General features: G+C 36.1%; 1 protein-coding gene across 5 annotated transcripts in view; it reads left to right on the top strand.

Annotated features, from left to right (window-relative positions):
- The window catches only part of TRIM37 (tripartite motif containing 37), a 155689-nt gene that overhangs the window by 15280 nt on the left and 119140 nt on the right, over positions 1–21269 (top strand). For all 5 annotated transcript variants that reach the window (XM_067714083.1, XM_067714078.1, XM_067714079.1 and 2 more), the window contains exons 5-9: positions 1430–1517; positions 2537–2659; positions 4340–4463; positions 5327–5394; positions 16288–16412. In XM_067714083.1, coding sequence (XP_067570184.1) covers positions 1430–1517; positions 2537–2659; positions 4340–4463; positions 5327–5394; positions 16288–16412 — 528 coding nt within the window. The remainder of the gene's footprint in view (positions 1–1429; positions 1518–2536; positions 2660–4339; positions 4464–5326; positions 5395–16287; positions 16413–21269) is intronic.

Here is a 21269-nt window from a genome sequence, read left to right as displayed (position 1 = left end):
AAGCTTTTTAAAATTGCAACAGTGTGTCCCCTTTATAGGCAAGAGAAACAATTTTTTAAATTGCGGCAAAAGAAACAACATAATATTTACTATCTTAACCATTTTTAAGTATATAGTTCATAGTGTTAAGTGTATGCACGTTGTTGTACAGCAAATCTCCAGAATTTTTTCATTTTGCAAATCTGAAGCTCTCAATTCATTAAACAATAATTTCCTATTTCCCACCATTTTACTTTCTGTTCCTATTTTCTCCCATTCCATAGATTGCCCTTTTTCTCTGTTTATTGTGTCTTTTAATGTACAGAAGTTGTTAATTTTGATATAGTCCAATTTATCTATTTTTACTTTTGTTGTGTGTGCTTTTGGTGTCATACCCAAGAAATCATTGCCAAATCCTGTATCATGAAGCTTTTCTCCTGTGTTTTCTTTTAAGAGTTTTATCATTTTAGGTCTTATGTTCAGGTCTTTGATCTATTTTAAGTTACTTTTTTAATATGGTATAAGTTAAAGGTATTTAACTTAAAGGTATTTAACTACTAGGGCTGCCATAACAGAATACCACAGGCTGGGTGGCTTAAACAACAAAATTTATTTTCTCATGGTTTCAGAGGCTGGTAGTCCAAGGTCAAGGTATTGTCAGGGTTGGTATCTGGTGAGGCCTCTCTCCTTGACTAGGATATAGCTACTTCTCACTCCATCCTCACGTGGCGTTTTCTCTGTGAGTGCACACTCCTGCTGTCTCATTCTCTTCTTGTAAGGACACCAGTCCTGTTGGGTAGGCCTCCACCCCTGTGATTTCATTTAACCTTCATTACCTCCTTAAAGGCCCTAACTCCCAATACAATTACATTAGGGCTTCAGTGTAGGAATTTGGGGGCACACAATTCAATTAATAACCATGTCCAACTTTATTCTTTTGCTTGTGGTTATTCAGTTTAAGGGAAAACTTTTTTAAATTGAATTGTTCATTTCTAATGAGGATCTGGTATTGTGCAATTAATCACCTGTGTCTTGGTTATTGTTGACTTTGGTCACATGTAGAAAAAGTGTGCATGCATACATGCTCATGTAGGCATGGACACATAATCTGATTTGCCCAAAATGTAGTAATAGGATAGAATTTATCGTCTATACAGTTTCTCAGAAATGATGTTATCTTTGTACTTTAAATAGAAACTAGTCTGCATTTTTCATGTAATTTTAAAGTCCTTATAGATGGATGAAAACAATACTTAAAAAAAATTGTCTCTACATGTAATTGTTCGGCTTAATTCACAGAAGCCATGGAGTACATTTTATATTTCCTGAGATATAGTCATTTAAAATTGACTGACCTGTTTGCCCAAACTTAGGAATTTGTTGCAGTAACTATGTTCCAGTTTTTAAATTTATTTAATTTATAACTGTACTTTTTTTTCATAATGTATAGATGTGAAAATCACCATGAAAAACTTAGTGTATTTTGCTGGACTTGTAAGAAGTGTATCTGCCATCAGTGTGCACTTTGGGGAGGAATGGTAAGCAGAACGAATTCAGCATATTATTTAGAGTGTAGAAAGCACTGAAATATTTGTTTGTTTTAGATAGAAAGTAATATCATTTTACTCTGTTTATAGAATGAAAGTTAAATGTATCTGCTTTATAGCGGAAGGTATTGTACCTTCTCTTATTCCAGAGAAACTTCTTTTGTTGGGAGATTTTGATGTATGATGTGCAACCCTTACATAAATATTTTATTTTAATTAAAAACCTGTAAAATGTCTACTCATATCAGTTGATCTGATATCCTGGCTGTGATTTCCAATTTTAGTTTCTTTAAGATGGAACAAAAACTTTATAGACATTTGTGAAACAATATGAATGCAGACATCTAGTTCTTATGATTTTTTTTTAATCTTTCTTCCTCAAGTACCTTTCTAATTTATTCATTTGTGCTAGAGACTAGGGGTTCAGAGATGAACACGGCAGATATCAAACAACTAGTTCTGTACTTAATTACTGTTGTGATAAATATTAGGAATAAGTATACAGTGCTGATGAGAGTGAATAACCATGGGACCTGACCCTGAGTTAAGCTCCAAAGGATTGAGTAGGAGTTAAGTGGGTGGAGAATTTGGACAGGGTGGATGAAAGAGAATTATTTTTGAATAAGACGTTTCTTTTGCAATGGGCTGTGGGAAGAGGTTTGAGGTCATGGAAGAAGGCTAGTACTGACCAAAAGAAGAGTGACAAATAAGGTTGTGTCAGGTGGTTTGGGCCATTGTTAAGGATTTTGCTTCTTTCTAATGAGTGAAAACTTCTAGATAAGTAAACATTTTGCTAAAGTCCATTATCTAAAATCTTGAAGGATTTCCTATATGGGCCAAGTGATTTTAAGCAAACTCTGGCCTGTTTTAACAAAGTGAAGGCAGCCAAAAGATAAAATTCATTTGAAATTATTTACCAGTTTATTAGTATCCATAGAGTGTTAAGGAAGGAATGTAAATGCAGATGAGATATATGGAAATGTTCAAAAACTACTCATTACTTTAAATAGCATGGTGGACATACCTTTAAACCTTTGGCGGAAATTTATGAGCAGCATGTTACTAAAGTGAATGAAGAGGTAGCCAAACTTCGTCGGCGTCTCATGGAACTGATCAGCTTAGTTCAAGAAGTGGTAAGACTACTACTGAAAGATCATTATCCCTTTTATAGTCTATAATATATATTTTTCATAATATAAACCAATCAGATGTTGAACTCAAGATTTGAAATTTTGATAAGATATACTTATAGTTCTCACCAACTTCAAACTAGCTGAGGAATTTGCATCCAAACCCCTTGCCTGTTCTGAAGTTGGAGCCAGAGAATTGCCTCCTCTTATGCAGAAATAGCGAATCAGTGAATGAATTAAATAAACCTGTTTGTTACATAGTCAATAATTGACTCCTAAACAGAATCAGTATTGACTTTTACAGTCATTAAGTCATTCATTCTTTGGGAGAGTTTCTGCTACCAGGGAATGAACTATTTCTGATGTCCTGAATTAAAACTGAAGAATTCAAAGAGTAATATTTAACACTACTCTTTAGATACTGAATGGGTCAAAGAGCTCTGGTGAGCTATTTACCATTTGTAATATTTCTATGGGAAAATGTAATAAGCATCAAACATTTAAGTACTAAATATACTTTTGGAATATATTTTGTTTAAAGTTACCAGAATGACAGTTATTCCTGAGGTTTGCAGACCATTCCTAACTCAAGATGTTGTCTTTATTGTACTCATGTAGGAATCAAGATCGAGATCATCATTTATAACATTCTTTATACAGAAAATAATGTTTTTGAGTTACATGTATGCTACACAAAGTCATTTTGGAATATAAACAAGTTGGATGGCTTCTATTTGGCCTTTGTTTAGTTACCTTTTTTTCTATTATTTTCTCTTGACAGCATTTTAATTTGGGCATTAGGGAGGTTGTTCTAGTTTGAGATTTTCACTGCTTGTGCTTATAATAATACTAAGTATAGGAAAGATTGCTTTTTATTTTTGGTAGTATGCTATTAAAAAAACTATGTGCTCTGCAATCTTTAAAAACCCTATTTTTTTCTTTGTTTGTTTCGTTCTGAAAAAAATTTAAAACTTTGTAAATTGGAGTAGATGTGGTTTTTCAAATTTTTCATTTGTTTTAGAGTTTTGTGTGATGTGAACTGGCTTTAGTATAATTTTTTGGTTTTGAACAGTGGTTTCCTATATGATTGGGGCTTTGAGTATGTGTTTTGTATGTGTTACCCAAAGCAGTTTTTTTTGTAATTACATATCTTTCTGTTTAACTGTTAAAATATTGTGTACTTTGTTATGCTTTAATTGTTTAAGAATTTTTTTCTGAGTTTCAGGAATTCAGCTGACTTTAAGAATAATTGCAGTGATTGCATTAATGTCTGTTTACTTCTATTTAAAAAAATTCTTCAATTAAAATTTTTTAATAAATTTATTTATTTATTTTTGGCTGCGTTGGGTCTTTGTTGCTGTGCACGGGCCGTCTCGAGTTGTGGCGAGCGGCTGCTCTTCGTTGCGGTGTGCGGGCTTCTCATTGCAGTGGCTTCTCTTGTTGTGGAGCATGGGCTCTATGTGCACGAGCTTCACTAGTTGTGGCACGAAGGCTCAGTAGTTGTGGCTCGCGGGCTCTAGAGCACAGGCTCAGTAGTTGTGGCGCACGGGCTTAGTTGCTCCGTGGCATGTGGGATCTTCCCGGATTAGGGATCGAACCCGTGTCCCCTGCATTGGCAGGTGGATTCATAATCACTGCGCCACCAGAGGAGTCCTAAAATTTTTTTACCTGCTTATCTTCTAGGAAAGAAATGTCGAAGCTGTCAGAAGTGCAAAAGATGAGCGTGTTCGGGAAATTAGAAATGCGGTGGAGATGATGATTGCACGGTTAGACACACAGCTGAAGAATAAGCTTATAACACTGATGGGTGAGTTTTTCTATGCTGCTTGTGTACATGGTGCTTTGAACCTCCTTGAGGTTCAGTGGTTGGTGAGTTATTATAGGCTAAGAAAAGATTGCTTTAAAAAATAGAAGTTCTACCTGTTAATTGTTCCTCTGTATCAATTAACATTACACCAAATTGATACAACTTCTGCTAACTTCATGGGATATGCTTCCAGCTCTTCAGACTTTGTGATTTACAAAGTAGGTGGTCTGATTTGGCAAGCGTGCCTATCTTTTTTTTGTTTTGTTTTGTTTTTGTGTCATGTAAAGCAGTTTCTTTCTTGCTTCTCTATAATAATAATTTCTGTAACAATAATTCCTTTATCCTTCTGTGTTTCCAGCTTCTTTGAGACTGTTTTCCTCTCTGGACATTCTTTTTTACAGGTTCCTATTATGTTCAAAGCACATACCTCTTGCTGACATTTAATATAAACAAATGGCCCACTTAACTACATTCATCTTTTTAGGCTGCATTTAAATTTGGGGGGAGGAATTATTTTAGAATAGTTGATTGATTAAAAATGTTAGTTTTCTATAGCTTTATATTCCTTTAGAAGAAGCAATAATGTTAATTTCATTACAAAGTATACTGTCACTGTATATTTCTTAGAAGTATTTAATAGACCCTGCATTGTCCTTTGTAACTGTAGTTAGGGTTGGTTCTGAAATCCTCTTGTCAAAGCTACTATAATTAAAACTCTGGAAAAAATTTTTAGGGTAGCTGTAATGAAGAAGTTTTGCTTACTTGAGATTGATTCCTTGTTATTGAACATGTTCAATGAAATTTAACTTTATTCTTGAACCATAAGAAGCCTGAGTGTTGGTCTTCTCCTGTTTTTTAAATAGGTCAGAAGACATCTCTGACACAAGAAACAGAACTGTTGGAATCCTTACTTCAGGAAGTAGAGCACCAGGTGACGAAATATTAAATGAAATGAGATAAAGTCTTTATCCTTTTTCTGTTCATGTACTTTAAAAGTTTTTTGACAGATTATGTAAGATCAAAAGATCTGGGGATCTGTGTGCTATAGTAGGGATTTTTATGAAATAGGAATCAGCTGATTCAAGGTTTCTCCATCATGTATGGGAACTAGATAAAATAATACTAATTTTGTTTTTGAAAAAAACAAAATTATTTTTACTGGGAATAATAGCCAATAGGAATCTTTAAAACATTAAAATCTTCTGACATTGTGACTTAAGTGGTGACTTCGAGATAGAATATTATTGCCAATTACTTACACATAATGATTCTTAGGGTAAAATTAGCATTTTTATTTATTAAGGAAATTTTTATTACATACCAAATAGATAGCAGGCATTGCTTTAGGTGCTTTGGAACACAACAGTGGACACAATGGCAAAATAATCCTCAGAGAGTTTATAATTTAGATTCGGGGTAGGTGGGGATAAAGTACATAGTGAATGAATAAATAAAATGTATAGTGTCACATAAATATTTGATAATTTTATCTGTCTTGAATTTGGTTTTTGGAATTCTCGAATTCCTCTCTATGCCTGATACACAGCTGTCTCATGCAGTTGTTCTCTTAATTATCATCCTGGGGATCCCCTTCATTTCTTTCTTGGGATTCAACCCAAGAATCCTGATTCCTGATTTTCATGGCTTCCATGCTCTTGATTTACACGTTTGTTTTGGTATCACATTTCCTCTGTGGCTTTCATGAAAGGGTAATCAGAATAAATTTTTTGAGACTGCATGTCTGAAAATATTTTTATTCAATCTTTACATTTGGTTGATAGTTTGGCTGGTAGAGTTCAGTACATAAGTACTTATATATTGTTTTTCTCTTCAGTATTTTTTTTGACCGTGCTGCACGGCTTGCGGAATCTCATTTCCCCAACCAGAGCCCTCGGTGGTGAAAGCTTGGAGTCCTAACCACTGGACTGCCAGGGAATTCCCCAGTATTCCCATTCTTAATTGTGCATGTTGTTCTCCTAGTCCAGAGATTTTATTTTATCCCTTCCAGAGAATAAACTAGCAGCCTTCTGCTGGAGTGATAGGACAAATTTAAACCAGCTATAAGTGGAGTAGGGGTGGGATCTGGGGATCTGTGCACTTTTTTTTTTCTTTTAACAGCTTTATTGAAGGATAATTGACAAAAAATAAGCTGCATGTATTTAAAGTGTATAATTTGATAAGGTTTGACAAATGTATACACCTGCGAAACTATCACCATAGTCAAAGTAGTAACTTTTTTCCTCCAGAATTTTTTGTGCCTCTGTATAAATTCTCTTGCTTCTCCCAACACTTCCCTCTCCAGGCAACCCCCTATCTCCTTTCTGTCATTATAGATAATTTTGCCTTTTCTAGCATTTTATGTAATTAGAATCATACACATTATATACTTGTTTTATGTCTGACTTCCTTTACTTAGCAGAATTATTTTGCAGTTCATTCATATATCAATAGTTGTTTCCTTTTTAATTGCTGAGTAGTATTCCATTGTATGTATATACCACAATTTGTTTTTCCATTCAACTGTTTATGGTCATTTGGTTTGCTTTCTGGTTTTGGGTTTTACAAATAAAGTGGCAGTGAACATTCATTTACAAATCTATAGATGGACATATATTTCCTTTTCTCCTGGGTCCTCCTAAGATAGAGTGGTAGATACATGATTAGGTTTTTAATAAATGCTGTCTGTTTTCCCAAAGAGATTGTACCATTTATATTTCCATCAGTAGTCTTTGAGAGTGCCAGTTCCTCCACATCCTTGCTAACACATGATATAGTCAATCTTTAATTTTAGCTGTTCTCATAGGAGTGTAATAATATTTCATTATGGTTTTAATTTGCATTTGCCTTATACCTAATGATGCTAAGCATCCTTTCTTGAACTTATTTGCCATCCATATAGCTTCTTTGTTGAGGTGTCTGTTCAGATCTTCTTTGTTGTTTGAAGTTCAGATCTTTTGCCCATCATTTTATTGACTTGTTTGTTTTCTTACTGAGTTTTGAGAGTTCTTTATAAAAAAAACTGGGTAGAAGTCCTTTATTAGATATGTACTTTGCAAAGATTTTCTTCAAGTCTATGGCTTGTCTTTTCATTCTCTTGAAAGTGTCTTTTAAAGGGAAGTTTTAAAATTTTGATGAAGTGTAAGTTACCGATTTGTTCTTTTGCTGTCATAGCTAAGAAATCTTTACCTAACCCAAGGTGACAAAGATTTTCTCCTGTGTTTTCTTCTAGAAGTTTTGTAGTGTTAGGTTTTATATTTAGGCATATCCATTTTGATCCTTTTTTTAAAAAATTTTATTTATTTAGCTGCACCAGGTCTTAGTTGCATTATTCAGGATATTTTAGTTGTGGCATGAAGGATCTAGTTCCCTGACCAGGGATCGAACCCAGGCTCCCTGCATTGGGAGCGTGGAGTCTTAACCACTGGACCACCAGGGAAGTCCCTGGTCCATATTTGTATGTGAGGTATGGATCCAAGGTAGTCTTTTTGTTTTTGTTTTTTATATATGGCTATCCAGTTTTTCTAGCACTATTTGTTGAAGACTAGCCTTTTTTCACTGAATTGCCTTTGCATCTTTTTCAAAACTTAGTCCATATACACATTGTCTATTGATTTATTTTATGTCACTACTGCACTGTTTTGATCATTGTTGCTTTATAATAAAAGGAAGTGTTAGCTCTCCAACTTTGCTCTTCCTTTTTTTTTTAGAGTTGTTTTTTGTTATTCCAGATCCTTTGCATCTTTATCTGAACTTTAGAATCAGCTTATTAATTTCTGCCAAAAAAAGTTTTGGGGTTTTGATTAGAATTACATTGTATCTATAGATCAATTTAGGGAGATGTGATATTTTAGCAATACTGAGTCTTCATTTCATGAAGACTTTATTTCAGCAGTGTTTTGTAGCTTTCAAGGTACAAGTTTTTCACATCTTTCGTCAGATTTATTCAGTATTTCAGAATTTTTGATATGATAAAGGATGTTTTTTAAAAATTCCAATTTCTGACTTGTATCTATACAATTGATTTTTGTATATTGATCTTGTATCCTGTGATTTTGCTAAATTCATTTATTAGTTCTAGTGGCTATCTTGTAGATTCATTGGATTGCCTGCAGATAGTCATGTAATCTCTGAATAAAGACAGATTTCCTTCCTTCCTTCCTTCCTTCCTTCATTCCTCCCTCCCTCCCTCCCTCCCTCCCTCCTTCCCTACCTCTCCCTTTCCCCCCTTCCCCCTTCCTTTCCTGTCTTTCTGTGTTTCTATTTATTTATTTACTTGGCTGCTAGGTCTTAGTTGCGGCACATGGGATCTTCAGTTGCAGCATGTGAACTCTTAGTTGCGGCATATGGGATTTAGTTCCCTGTCCAGGGATTGAACCCGGGCCGCCTGCATTTGGAGCGCAGAGTCTTAGCCAGTGGACCACCATGGAAGTCCAAGACAGATTTTTTTCTGATCTGGCTGCCTTTTATTTCTTGTTAGGTGTTACTGCCCGGAACTTCTCGTATAATGTTGATTCAAGTATGATGTTAGCTGTGGGTTTATTGTAGATGTCCTTCATCAGGTTTAGGAATTCGTTTCTATTCCGTTTGATGAGAGTTTTCATTAGGATTGAATGTTGGATTTTGTCAAATTCTTTTTCTGCATATATTGAGATGGTCATATGGTTTTTCTTTTTAGTTCTTAAAATAGATGAACATTTAAGAAAAATATCAAACCAACTTTTATCCTGGGATAAAAACCCTGAGTTGATTGATGTATTGTCGTTTTAATATATTACTGGATTTGATTAACTAAAATTTTGTTTAAGATTTTTGCACTTCTGTGCATGAAGGATATTAGACTGTAGTTTTCTTTTCTTAAAGAATTGTTGTCTGGCTTTGTTATCAAAGTAATGCTGGCCTTAAAGAATGAGCTTTAAATTATGCCCTCTTCAGTATTTTGGAAGAAGTTGTGTAGAACTGATAATGTTTCTTCCTTAGTTGTTTGATAGAATACACCAATGAAGCCATTTGGGCCTTGTTTTCTTTGTGGAAAGAAAAAAGGAAAACAAAAAGTTTTCAGTTTCTTTAATAGATACAGGGCAGTTCTTGGGACTTCCCTGTTAGTCCAGTGGTTAAGACTCTGTGCTTCCTCTGCAGAGGGCACAGGTTCATTCCCTGATCAGGGAACTGAGATCTTATATGCTGCGCAGTGCAACCAAAAAAAAAGAAAAATTTAGATATAGGGCAGTTCATATTGCCTACTACTTCTTTTTTTCATTCATTCATTCATTCATTCATTTATTTTTGGCTGCATTGGGTCTTCGTTGCTGCGTGCGGGCTTTCTCTAGTTGTGGCGAGCAGGGGCTACTCTTTGTTGTGGTGGAGGGCTTCTCATTGCGGTGGCTTCTCTTGTTGCGGAGCATGGGCTCTAGGCACACGAGCTTCAGTAGATGTGGCTCTCGGGCTGTAGAGTCCAGGCTCAGTAGTTGTGGCACAGGAGCTTAGTTGCTCCGCGGCATGTGGGATCTTCCTGGACCAGGGCTCGAACCCGTGTCCTCTGCATTGGCAGGCAGATTCTTAACCACTGTGCCACCCGGGACGTCCCTGCCTACTTCTTCTTGAGTGAGCTTTGGTAGTTTGTGTCTTTCAAGTAATTATTCCATTTTATTTGAATTTGCTAAATTTATTGGCATAAAATTAATAATATTCCCTTATTATCCTTTTAACATTTGTAGAATGAAATGTCACTTCTCTCTTGACATTGGTAATTTGTATCTTCTATCTTTTTTCCCTGCTCAGTCTGGCTAGAGGATATTGATTTTTGTTGATCTTCTCAACTAGGTTTTGGTTTTTGTTTTGGTTTTTTTCTGTTGTTTTTCTTTCTTTTTTATTGAGTTTTATTTTGATTTAACTATTTTCTTTCTTTTGCTTAGCTTGAGTTTCATTTGCTCTTTTTTTCCTAAAATCTTAGGGTGGAAGCTGGGGTTATTGATTTGAGACCTTTCTGTTTGAAATACATTCTTATATCCCCTGTGACTTCTTTGACTCAAGTAGTTTCCAAATATTTGGGGATTTTTCTGATAGTCTATAATGTCAGGTCAAGTTGGTTGATGATGATATTCAAGTCTACTATATCCTTGCGAATTTTCTGTCTCCTTGTTTTATCAATTATTGAGAGAGGGGTATTGAAATTTTTAGCAATAATTATGGATTTGTCTGTTTCTTGCAGTTCTTTCGGTTTTTGCTTCATATATTTTGGGTTTTGTTTGTTTGGTTTTTGTTTTTTAAAAAATATTTATTTATTTATTTGGCTGAGCCAGGTCTTAGTTGTGGCACATGGGATCTTTTAGTTGCAGCATGCGGGATCTAGTTCCCTGACCAGGCATCAAATCCAGGCCCCCTGCATTGGGAGTGTGGAGTCTTAACCACTGAACCACCCGGGAAGTCCCCAATTTCATAAATTTTGAAGCCATACTAGTAGGGGCATAAACATCTAGGACTGTTATATTCTTTTTTTTTAACTTTCTTTTTAAAAATTTATTTATTTTACTTATTTTTGGCTGCATTGGATCGTTGTTGCACGTGGGCTTTCTCTTCTTGTGGCGCGTGGGGGCTACTCTTCGTTGCGGTGGGCGTGCTTCTCATTGCGTTGGCTTCTCTTGTTGTGGAGCATGGGCTCTAGGCGTGCGGGCTTCAGTAGTTGTGGCACGAGGGTTCAGTAGTTGTGGCACACGGGCTTAGTTGCTCCACAGTATGTGGGATCTTCCCTGACCAGGGCTGAAACCCATGTCCCCTGCATTGGCAAGCAGATTCTTTTTTTTTTTTTCCCCCCGGTACGCGGGCCTCCCACTGTTGTGGCCTCTCCTGTTACGGAGCACAGGATCCGGACGTGCAGGCTCAGCGGCCATGGCTTACGGGCCCAGCTGCTCTGCGGCATGTGGGATCTTCCCGGACCGGGGCACGAACCCGTGTCCCCTGCATTGGCAGGCGGACTCTCAACCACTGCGCCACCAGGGAAGCCCGCAAGCGGATTCTTAACCACTGTGCTACCAGGGAAGTCCAAGGACTATTATATTCTCTTGATGAATTGTTTCCGTTATCAGTGTGAAAGACCTGTTTGCTTTGAAATCTAGTTTATTTGATGTCAAAAAGCCATTTTAGCTTTCTTTTAACTAGTATTACTATGTCATATCTTACTCTGTCATTTTATTTTTAATGTATTTTTTCCTAAATATTTAAAGTGTGTGTGTCTTGTAGGCAGCATACAATTGGCTCTAGTTTTTTTAATTCATTCTGACAGTCTTTGACTTTTAACTGGGATGTTTAGTGTGCTCACTTATAGGGTGAAGTTTGAGTCTAATATCTTGCTGTTTGTTCCACCTGCTCTTTGTTCCTTTTTTTTTTTTTTGGTTATTTTTAGGTTGAGTATTTTTTTGGATTTTGTGTATTGTCATTAGTGGATGACACTGACATCAGTAATAAAAATAAATGTAAATGGATTAAGTCGAAGTTTTAAAAATCCCATGGTGAACTTCTTAAGACAGATCTAGAGAATGATGAGAAGTTTAAAGTGAAAATATTACGAGTGATAAAAAGAGAACAATCTACCTTAGGAAGATAGGACAGTTATGATTTTGTGTTCCCAAAACATAAATTCATTATATATAATGCAGATGCTGACAGAATTATAAGATTTTCATAAAATTACTATCTGTAGTGAGTGATTAAAAATAAATTATTTTATTTTATTTAAATCTGATAAACTAATGGTTCCAACTAACAAAAGATTGTAAGAATAGAAGATCTTTGAAAAAGAAAATTGAGAGCTTTATTTAAAAGGTATATGTGGAATTCTGAATCCCAAACTGAAGAATATATATTCTTTTTAAGTCCACATGGAACAGTTTCAACATTTTGTCACATACTAAGGTATATAGAATTCTGAAGAAATTTAATAAATTTATATAAACAACATGTTCTGTGACCACAGTATAATTAAGATAGATATCAAAAACACAGTTTAAAAATTTACATATATGTATGTAAGTACGCATTTAAATATATGTTAAATATCTCCATAGTTCTTAAGTGAAGGAGGACATTGCCATTGGAATGATAAATTATTAAAATAGATGTAGCTACAGGATATTTAGAAGGAAACTTTTAGTCTAAAATGAAGTTTAAGAAATTATGAATAAGTGAAAAAAGACAGAAAAAAGAACAATGGTATAGAAGCATAAAATGGAAGGAAATCACAGAGGCAGTGATGAAATAACAAGAGAGTGCCATGAAATAGTTGAGAGGATCAACATACCCAGTATTGGATCTTTGAATAAATTAATTTAATGGAAGATACTCTAACAAGGTTGATTAGGAAAAATGAAGAAAATGTCCAACAGTATATTGGGAAGAAAAATGGGACGTGACTACAAATATAGTAGAAATTTAAATAATAAAAATATTTTACAAAGTAATTATGGATATAGCATTTACTATATACCAGGCACTATTCTATGTGCTTTACACAAATGAGCAACTTTATTCAGGTAGAATCTACATGAAGAAGATAGTTTTCCAGGAAATTGTAATTACCAAAAATGACCTAAGAAAGAATATAATTTAAAGTAAGAAACATTACGTAAATTATATTGGAAGTATATAGTCAAAAGACATCAAAAAACATCAGATCCAGACTAATGGAAAATTTTTACCAGATCTTTAAATATCTGTTATCTATCATAAGCACTTTTTTTTCCTAAAAGAATACAAAATGTACCAAAGCTAACATCTCAGTCTTTGAGATTGATGTAATGTTAATAACGAGTCAGCATAAGAACACTGTAAGAAAACAAAATTAAAGCCCAACTCTATTATAAACATAAATACCATAATGTTAAAATACTGACAAATCAAAATTAGTAGGATACTTACTAAAACAAAACAAGAAAGCAAGACTTGGTAGGGTTAATGAAAGGAATGAAAGGAATGTTTCATTATCAGAAAAATCTCTTGATTGTAACTCAAGAGTTTAAAGGGCAAAACCACATGAACATATAAGTAGAAATGAATAGAATAATATTAATTTTTAAAATAACATTCAATTATATTCGATCCTCATTCATGGCCAAATTATTCAGCAAACTAAGAGTAAAAGGAACTACCTTAACTTTATTAAAGGTATCTATTTAAAAGTCTACCTTTGGAGGAAATAAGGTCAAGGAAGGATACACATAGTATGCATTCAATAAATATTTGAATGAAAGCTATAAATTTTGGTATTTATCATATGATACCAGTTATGTTATATCGTTATTCTTGGTGAGCTGTAAGCAACTATCTTCTAAAAGACATAAACCCAGTTGTCGTGGGTTTTTGAATATCATTTGTATGGCACTTGATAGTGTATTAGTTTGTTAGGGCTTCCGTAACAAAACACCACAGACTAAGAGGCTTAAACAACAGAGATTTATTTTCTCAGTGTTCTGGAGGCTGGTAGTCCAAGATCAAGGTATTGGCAGTTTGGTTTTCCCTGAGACCTCTCTCTCCGGCTTGCAGATGGCTGCCTTCTCGTTTTGTCCTCTGAAGGGCTTATCTCCAAATATAGTTACACTATGAGGTACTGGTGGTTGGGACTGGAACAAATGAGTTTGGGGTGGGGACACGATTCAGCCCATAGCAGTTTACAAAGCTGTCTCACATACAACTTCATGCTTGATCTAACAAACCAGCACAGCAAGCAGCGGTAGATATTATTCCAGTTTTACACATTAACAGACTCTGAGCCACATAATTGGTATGTGGCAGGACTAGGACTTCAAACTGGTTGTCTTGAGTACAAAATCAGTAGTCTTTTAACTACCATGCTTATTTTGCTAAAGTTGGATTTCTCACTTTTTACCTTTGGTATAACTTAATGTTTCCTAGATTGATAGAGGTTAAGACTTTTTTCTGTGTGTTAGGTCGTAACATTTCTCTGTTCCCTGGAGTGCAATTTGAGAAATCCTTGTTTGAAGGTCGTTGACTTTTAGGGGTTTGTTCATTTATATACATGATGGCTTCACTGTACCAGTCTAAAATACATTTGTAGTTGCTTAGAATTGGATTTATGCTAATATACAATGAGAGAAAAATACATTAAAATCAAATACATTTACTCAATAACTTTACTGTTATAATGGAAATTAATAAACCTAGATTCTTAACTTTCAAACCCACTTTGAAAGAAGCTATTGTGTTGGCCAAAAAGTGCCTTCGGTTTTTAAGTAAAAATAAAAGACACATTTTTCATTTTCACCTAGAACTTTATTGAACAACGTATTCACCCTTTTGTTCCACTACCTTCTGCCATATTTCAGACAACTTCATAATTCTGTCTTCTGAAAACTTTTTATCTTTTTGAGCAAAGAACTGTTCCAGGTGCCTTTTGCAGTTTTCCAGGGAATTGAAATTTTTTCCATTAAAAGAATTTTGTAAAGACCTAAATACATGGAAATCTGAAGGTACAGTGTCTGTTGAATACAGCAGATGAATCAGAACGTCCCAGCCAAGCTGTAACAGTTTTTGCCTGGTCATCAAAAAAACATGCGGACTTGCGTTGTCCTGATGGAATATTATGCGTTTTCTGTTGATGCTTTTTGTTGAGTGCTGCTTTCAGTTGGTCTGATTGGGAGCAGTACTTGTTGGAATTAATTGTTTGGTTTTCCGGAAGGAGCTCATAATAGAGGACTCCCTGCCAGTCCCACCATATACACAGCATCACCTTCTTTGGATGAAGACCGGCCTTTGGTGTGGTTGGTAGTGGTTCATTTTGCTCGCCCCATGATCTGTTCTGTTCCACATTATTGTTCAGTATCCACTTTTCATCGCCTGTCATAACTTTTTTTTTTTTTTTTTTTTTGCGGTACACGGGCCTCTCACTGTTGTGGCCTCTCCCGTTGCGGAGCACAGGCTCCGGACGCACAGGCTCAGCGGCCATGGCTCACGGACCCAGCCGCTCCGCGGCATGTGGGATCTTCCCGGACCGGGGCACGAACCCACGTCCCCTGCATCGGCAGGCGGACTCAACCACTGCGCCACCAGGGAAGCCCTGTCATAACTTGTTTTAAAATCGGAATATTTTCATTACGTTTAAGTAGAGAATCGCATGTGGAAATATGGTCAAGAAGGTTTTTTTCACTTATGTGGAACCCAAACATCAAAGCAATGAACATAACCAAGCTGTTGCAAAGGATTTTCAACACTTGATTTGGATATATTGAGTATGTCGGCTATCTCCCGCATGGTATAACGTCAATTGTTCTCAATTAATGTCTCAATTTGACCGCTCTCAACTTCAACTTGTCTGCCCGACTGTGGAGCATTGTCCAGCGAGAAATCTCTAGCACGAAACTTTGCAAAACACTTTTGACATGTTCAATCAGTCACAACACCTTCTCCATTCGCTGCACAAATCTTTTTTTTTCATTTTGGTTGCGTTTTTATCTTTCTTGAAATAATAAAGCATAATATGCCGAAAATGTTGCTTTTTTTGTTCCATCTTCAGTGTTAAAATGGCTACACAAAAATTCACCAATTTTGAGAAGTCTTTCTTTAAATGCACCCTGATATGACAGCTGTCACATACAATCTAACAAAACTTTTGAATGAAGTTAAAGACAACTAAGTGCTACTACAGCCAGCTTACAGAAAAAACCGAACAAAACTTTTAGCCAACCCAATATTTTTCTTTATCTCAGTTTTTTCAGTATATAACCAGAATAATTTCCATTTTCCTTCTTTATTAAGGATTTTGGGGGTGCCAATGCATAGTAATTTTTTTATTCAGACAGTTCTTTTCCTCAAACAGTTGCGATCTTGTAGTAAGAGTGAGTTGATATCTAAGAGCTCAGAGATCCTCATGATGTTTCAGCAAGTTCATCGAAAGCCCATGGCGTCCTTTGTTACCACTCCTGTTCCACCAGACTTTACCAGGTACGACACATTTTTTTTTACTTTATTTTCTTTTGAAGTTTATGTGCAAATGCATATACTTGTTTCAAAATAAAGCTGTTGCTAACAACTAGAACTCAGGTAGTTCTCCCTGACCAATAAGGTAAGTCTTCATTTCTTTGTGAACTAACAAGCCAGATAAAATATTTATATCTTATTCAAGCACTGAATATTAATAAAAGGGCTGGGTATTTGCTCTTGTTAAATAGATTTGAGTCAACCAGGGATATTCATTAATATTCCAAGGCTGCCTCTTTGATAGTGTGGTCAGCCATTTCAGTTTTGAAGATACCTTTTCTGAATTACTCTATCCGTCATCAGTGGAATGAAACGAGTTTTGATATAAATACCATATATGAAGATAAGGGTTTTACAATTCAGAATAGGGTACATGGATCTCCTGTATCAGAGTCAGGAGTGTTGTTCCAAAATGAAAATTCTCAGGCCTGTTCCCTGACAGTCTTTGGAGATGGTATCTAGAAAATGAATCTTGAGCACCTCAAGTAACTCTGCAGTAAAGTTTGGGTACCATTGATAGAGGTAAACTCCTATACTGATACTACTTGCAACAGGTTATCAGGCAAGCAACTCTGCTTGACTTCTTTTTTTTAAAAAAATATTTATTTATTTATCTGACTGCGCCAGGTCTTAGTTGCCACACGTGGGATCTTCGTTGTGGCATGTGGGATCTTCAGTTGCGGCATGTGGGGGTCTAGTTCCCTGACCAGGGAACAAACCTGGACACCCTGCATTGGGAGTGAGGAGTCTTAGCCATTGGACCACCAGGGAAGTCCCTCTGCTTGACTTCTTGAGTGTCAGTTTCTGTCACATCCAGTGATTATTTTGATTTTTTTTTTAAAATTTATTTATTTGTTATTATTTTTTTTGGCTGTGTTGGGTCTTCGTTGCTGTGTGCGGGCTTTCTCTAATTGCGGCGAGCAGGGACTACTCTTCGTTGCAGTGCGTGGACTTCTCATTGTGGTAGCTTCTCTTGTGGAGCTTGGGCTCTAGGTGTGCGGGCTTCAGTTGTCATGGCATGTGGGCTCAGTTGTTGTGGCTCATGGGCTGTAGAACACAGGCTCAGTAGTTGTGGTGCACGGGCTTAGTTGCTCCACGGCATGTGGGATCTTCCCAGACCAGGGCTCGAATCATGTCCCCTGCATTGGCAGGCCGATTCTTAACCACTGCTACCAGGGAAGTCCCTATTTTGATTTCTTTTTCCTTTCTAATTGCACAAGGGACTCAGAACCCCAATAATACCTTCCTTTCACTACCTTCTTTTTTGGGTATAGATGGAAGGGACTGAAACTGGGGTTGGGATGGGGGAGGTAGGAGGCACATCAATAAAGAAAAAAACCACCAAAAAGTAAAAAATAAAACTCTGATAATTAAGGAGATTTCCCTGGGAAAAGGTCACCTTAGGGCCCTCTCCCTCTCTAGTAAACCTTACTGTCTTACTGGAAAACTTGCCTTATAACTTAACTGTAATTTTTATTAGAAACTTAGTTTATGATTTGCAGTATAGAGGAAGCAGGTGTTCCATCTGTTGATTCATTGATCAGCAAAGAAAAGAAGGCCAAATAAGAAAGGCTAGGGGCTTCCCTGGTGGTGCAGTGGTTAAGAATCTGCCTGCCAGTGCAGGGGACACGGGTTCGAGCCCTGGTCTGGGAAGATCCCACGTGCCGCGGAGCAACTAAGCCCGTGCGCCACAACTGCTGAGCTTGGGAGCCACAACTAATGAAGCCCGTGCACCTAGAGCCCACGCTCCACAACAGGAGAAGCCACTGCAATGAGAAGCCCATGCACCGCAATGAAGAGTAGCCCCTGCTTGTGGCAACTAGAGAAAGCCTGCGTGAAGTAAGGAAGACCCAACGCAGTCTTTTTTTATTTATTATTAAATAAATAAAAACATACATACATACATATGTAAAAAGAAGAAAGAAAGGCTAGCATTTATGGACATTAAGTTACAGACCAAAGTTTAGATGTTCAAAGCAGCGGTGATTGTTTCTAAGCTTTGAGATCATGGAACTGAGTACCTTATATTCCATCGGTTGATGATTTGTGATAGAGCCACAATGGCGAATAAAAGGTCATTAAACAAAGTAATGTTATTTATTAAAGGTCATCTATGTGCTCAGCACTGTTGTAAGTCCTGCATAGGAGCCATGGAAGAGGAAGTAATCTTACTGGATATATATTCCACATGAAATGGTAGAGAATTGTATATTAAAATTGAATATTTGTTACTTAGTTACATCAGAAATTCTGAGAAGTCAGGGTAGACTGCTGTGGTAAAGATGACTTCATAGCCTAGAAAGGAATTGTGGAAGACCTTGAAAGATACTTAGAATTTCATTAGGCAGATGAGAATAGGATATGTATACATGAACAAAAATATGGGGATGTGATAAGAGCTGCTATATTTGGAAGTCAGCAGAGAAATCATTTCAACCAGAATTTGAAGGGCTGTATTGTTGGGGCATTTAAGTCTCTCAGGGAGGACTTAAATAGCAGAAAAGTACAGTTCTCAGTCCATAAAGAGTTTTGGTTTCTGGGAGAATGGTCAAGTTGGGATGGAAAACCAGTTTTTATGTAGCTGACCAGTCTGTTTTCTCAAGGGAACAATGGATACTTATCCTATTTTTCTTCCGTTCATCCCTTAAGTCATGATGAAGTCTCTGGTCTAAAGATTTGCAAATCAGTATTTTTCAGAATACTGGGCTAGAGATGTTTTGAGGCTAGCCTCTCCGTATTCCGTGAAGCTTCACGGACACCATCGTGAGATGAGTCCAGTCATCATAAAGACCAGAGTAGAAGAGGTATAGAAATAAAAGTTTGAGAACATAAAGCTGTGCCTTATTTGCAGACAGAGTGGTAACACCAGTATGATTATAGATAACCTCTGAACAAGTGAGCATAATGTGGAGATGTTAATAAATACTTAAGGATGGTAGAATTGATAGAATTAGGTGGCTTAGCGGTCATTGTGGCTTTGTGTATATATGTAAAGAATACAAAAGAAATTTTGAGTAAATACTTCTACCAAATTACAAGAATTTTCCAGCAAATATTTGTAAATATCCATTCATTCAGTGAATATTTGAATGCCAGCTATGTTCCAGGCATGTGCCAGATACAAGTAGAGAGCACAATAGAGAGTTCTTGTTTCCTCATAATGTGATTTAGTGAAAAAGATAGGTGATTGAAGCAGTAATAAAATAAAATGTGATGACTGGTGATAGGGGAAGTATATGTATCCTGTTTTAATGCTTCCCCATAGCACTAATTTATTATAATGTTATTTGTGTCTGAAAAGTTTTGGCTAAAAAATTATACATATGTAGGAGTATGTCATAGTAGGATTGATAATTGTTTTCTGTGCTCTGAATGTTAACATTTATTCTCAGCAAGTGAGAGCCATACTGTACCCTCTTGGTTAGTAAGCTTTAGCTACCTGTATGCATTAACTTGTAAGCTTTCTATCTCGCTGTTCTAAGTTAAACATGTCCTCTTCATCTTCTGTTTATTTTGTGTCTTGGTGAGCTCTTTGACCCTCAAGAGCTGATTAAAAATAGGACAATGATATTCTGGTCTTAGAACAAAAACAACAACAAAGGAAATATATCACACCGAGTATTAAGGACATGGTGGAAGAAACAGTATGAAGATCAGCAGGCAACTGGGGATTGCCTGCATAATGTCTGTAGACATTTTGAAAGATGTTTAGTGGGAGAACTAAACAACGTTTGTGCGGTTGGAAGTTGCACAAAATTATAGCCAAAAGCATATTATAACTTGACCAAATTTGAAGACTATCCTGGAGAGATTCCTTGGAGCTCTGATTAGGTTTTTGGTTCCAGGAAGGCTTCCCAGGCATTAATTGCATTGGTTCTGATAATTGGAGTTTTGTGTATATTGAATGCTAAGAGAGCATATCGTGGGGAGAAGTTAGAGCAGACCTCCAAAGGTATGTGACTTCTAATTTGTTATCTGAAGGAATTGTAAGGATTAACCAGACAAAAGGATCTAGGAATGAGGAATGTGAGAAAAGGTAACTACTGACTAGGGCTGTGGTTAGGGGTGCTTGACAATTGGATAATAGCTCTACAGTTAATAGTTGCAAGGCAAACCGCATCTACTTGTGAAAAAGATGTGAGCTGTTTAGCTACATATACTTAACCATAAAATAAGACTGATGTATTTTTAATAATGTATACTATATTTTCACTGGCAAACCACTAATTTCTTCAGGTACTGTCACAGTGTGAAAATGCTTTAGATGCATTTTATGTCTTATTTTGGTAATAACACATTTTCATGAATTGAACTTTAGAAAATATAGCTGAATATGTGTTGAAATGGCTTGCAGTTTATCTTTTTGGTAAATTTATAATTTTATATATTAAATATATTACACTGCATTACAACACCATGTATGATAGTGTCTTTATCATAAATGTTTTACTATCTCTGACTTTTGAGGTGTTCTAATGACAGTGCTAGAGACTATTAGCGTGCTGTGGGTGTAGTTTAGTTCTCTTTGAAGATGTAGTTTAGCTCTATGGATGTAGTTTAGTTCTCTTTGGAGAAGACTGTATGGAACTAAAGTTCCCTAGGTAATCTTGCCTTGCCATGAAACTGTTAATGTGCTTATCCTGCTTGACCCCTATGTGATTATGTATTCTTATCCTATAAAATTGTATAGATTTATTTGCTAGTAAATAGTCTCAAAGTATTTAGGGTCTGTCAATATTCCTCATAATTTGTTCCGAAGAAGGAAGTTTGGGGATTTATTGTAATATTTTATCCTTTTGTTGTTTCTTTTGATTTTTTAAA

The sequence above is a fragment of the Pseudorca crassidens genome, chromosome 19 (assembly GCF_039906515.1).
Source record: "Pseudorca crassidens isolate mPseCra1 chromosome 19, mPseCra1.hap1, whole genome shotgun sequence".
Lineage (NCBI taxonomy): Eukaryota > Metazoa > Chordata > Mammalia > Artiodactyla > Delphinidae > Pseudorca > Pseudorca crassidens.
Note: the sequence above shows the minus strand (reverse complement) of the source record. Positions and strands in the feature narration are given on the sequence as shown.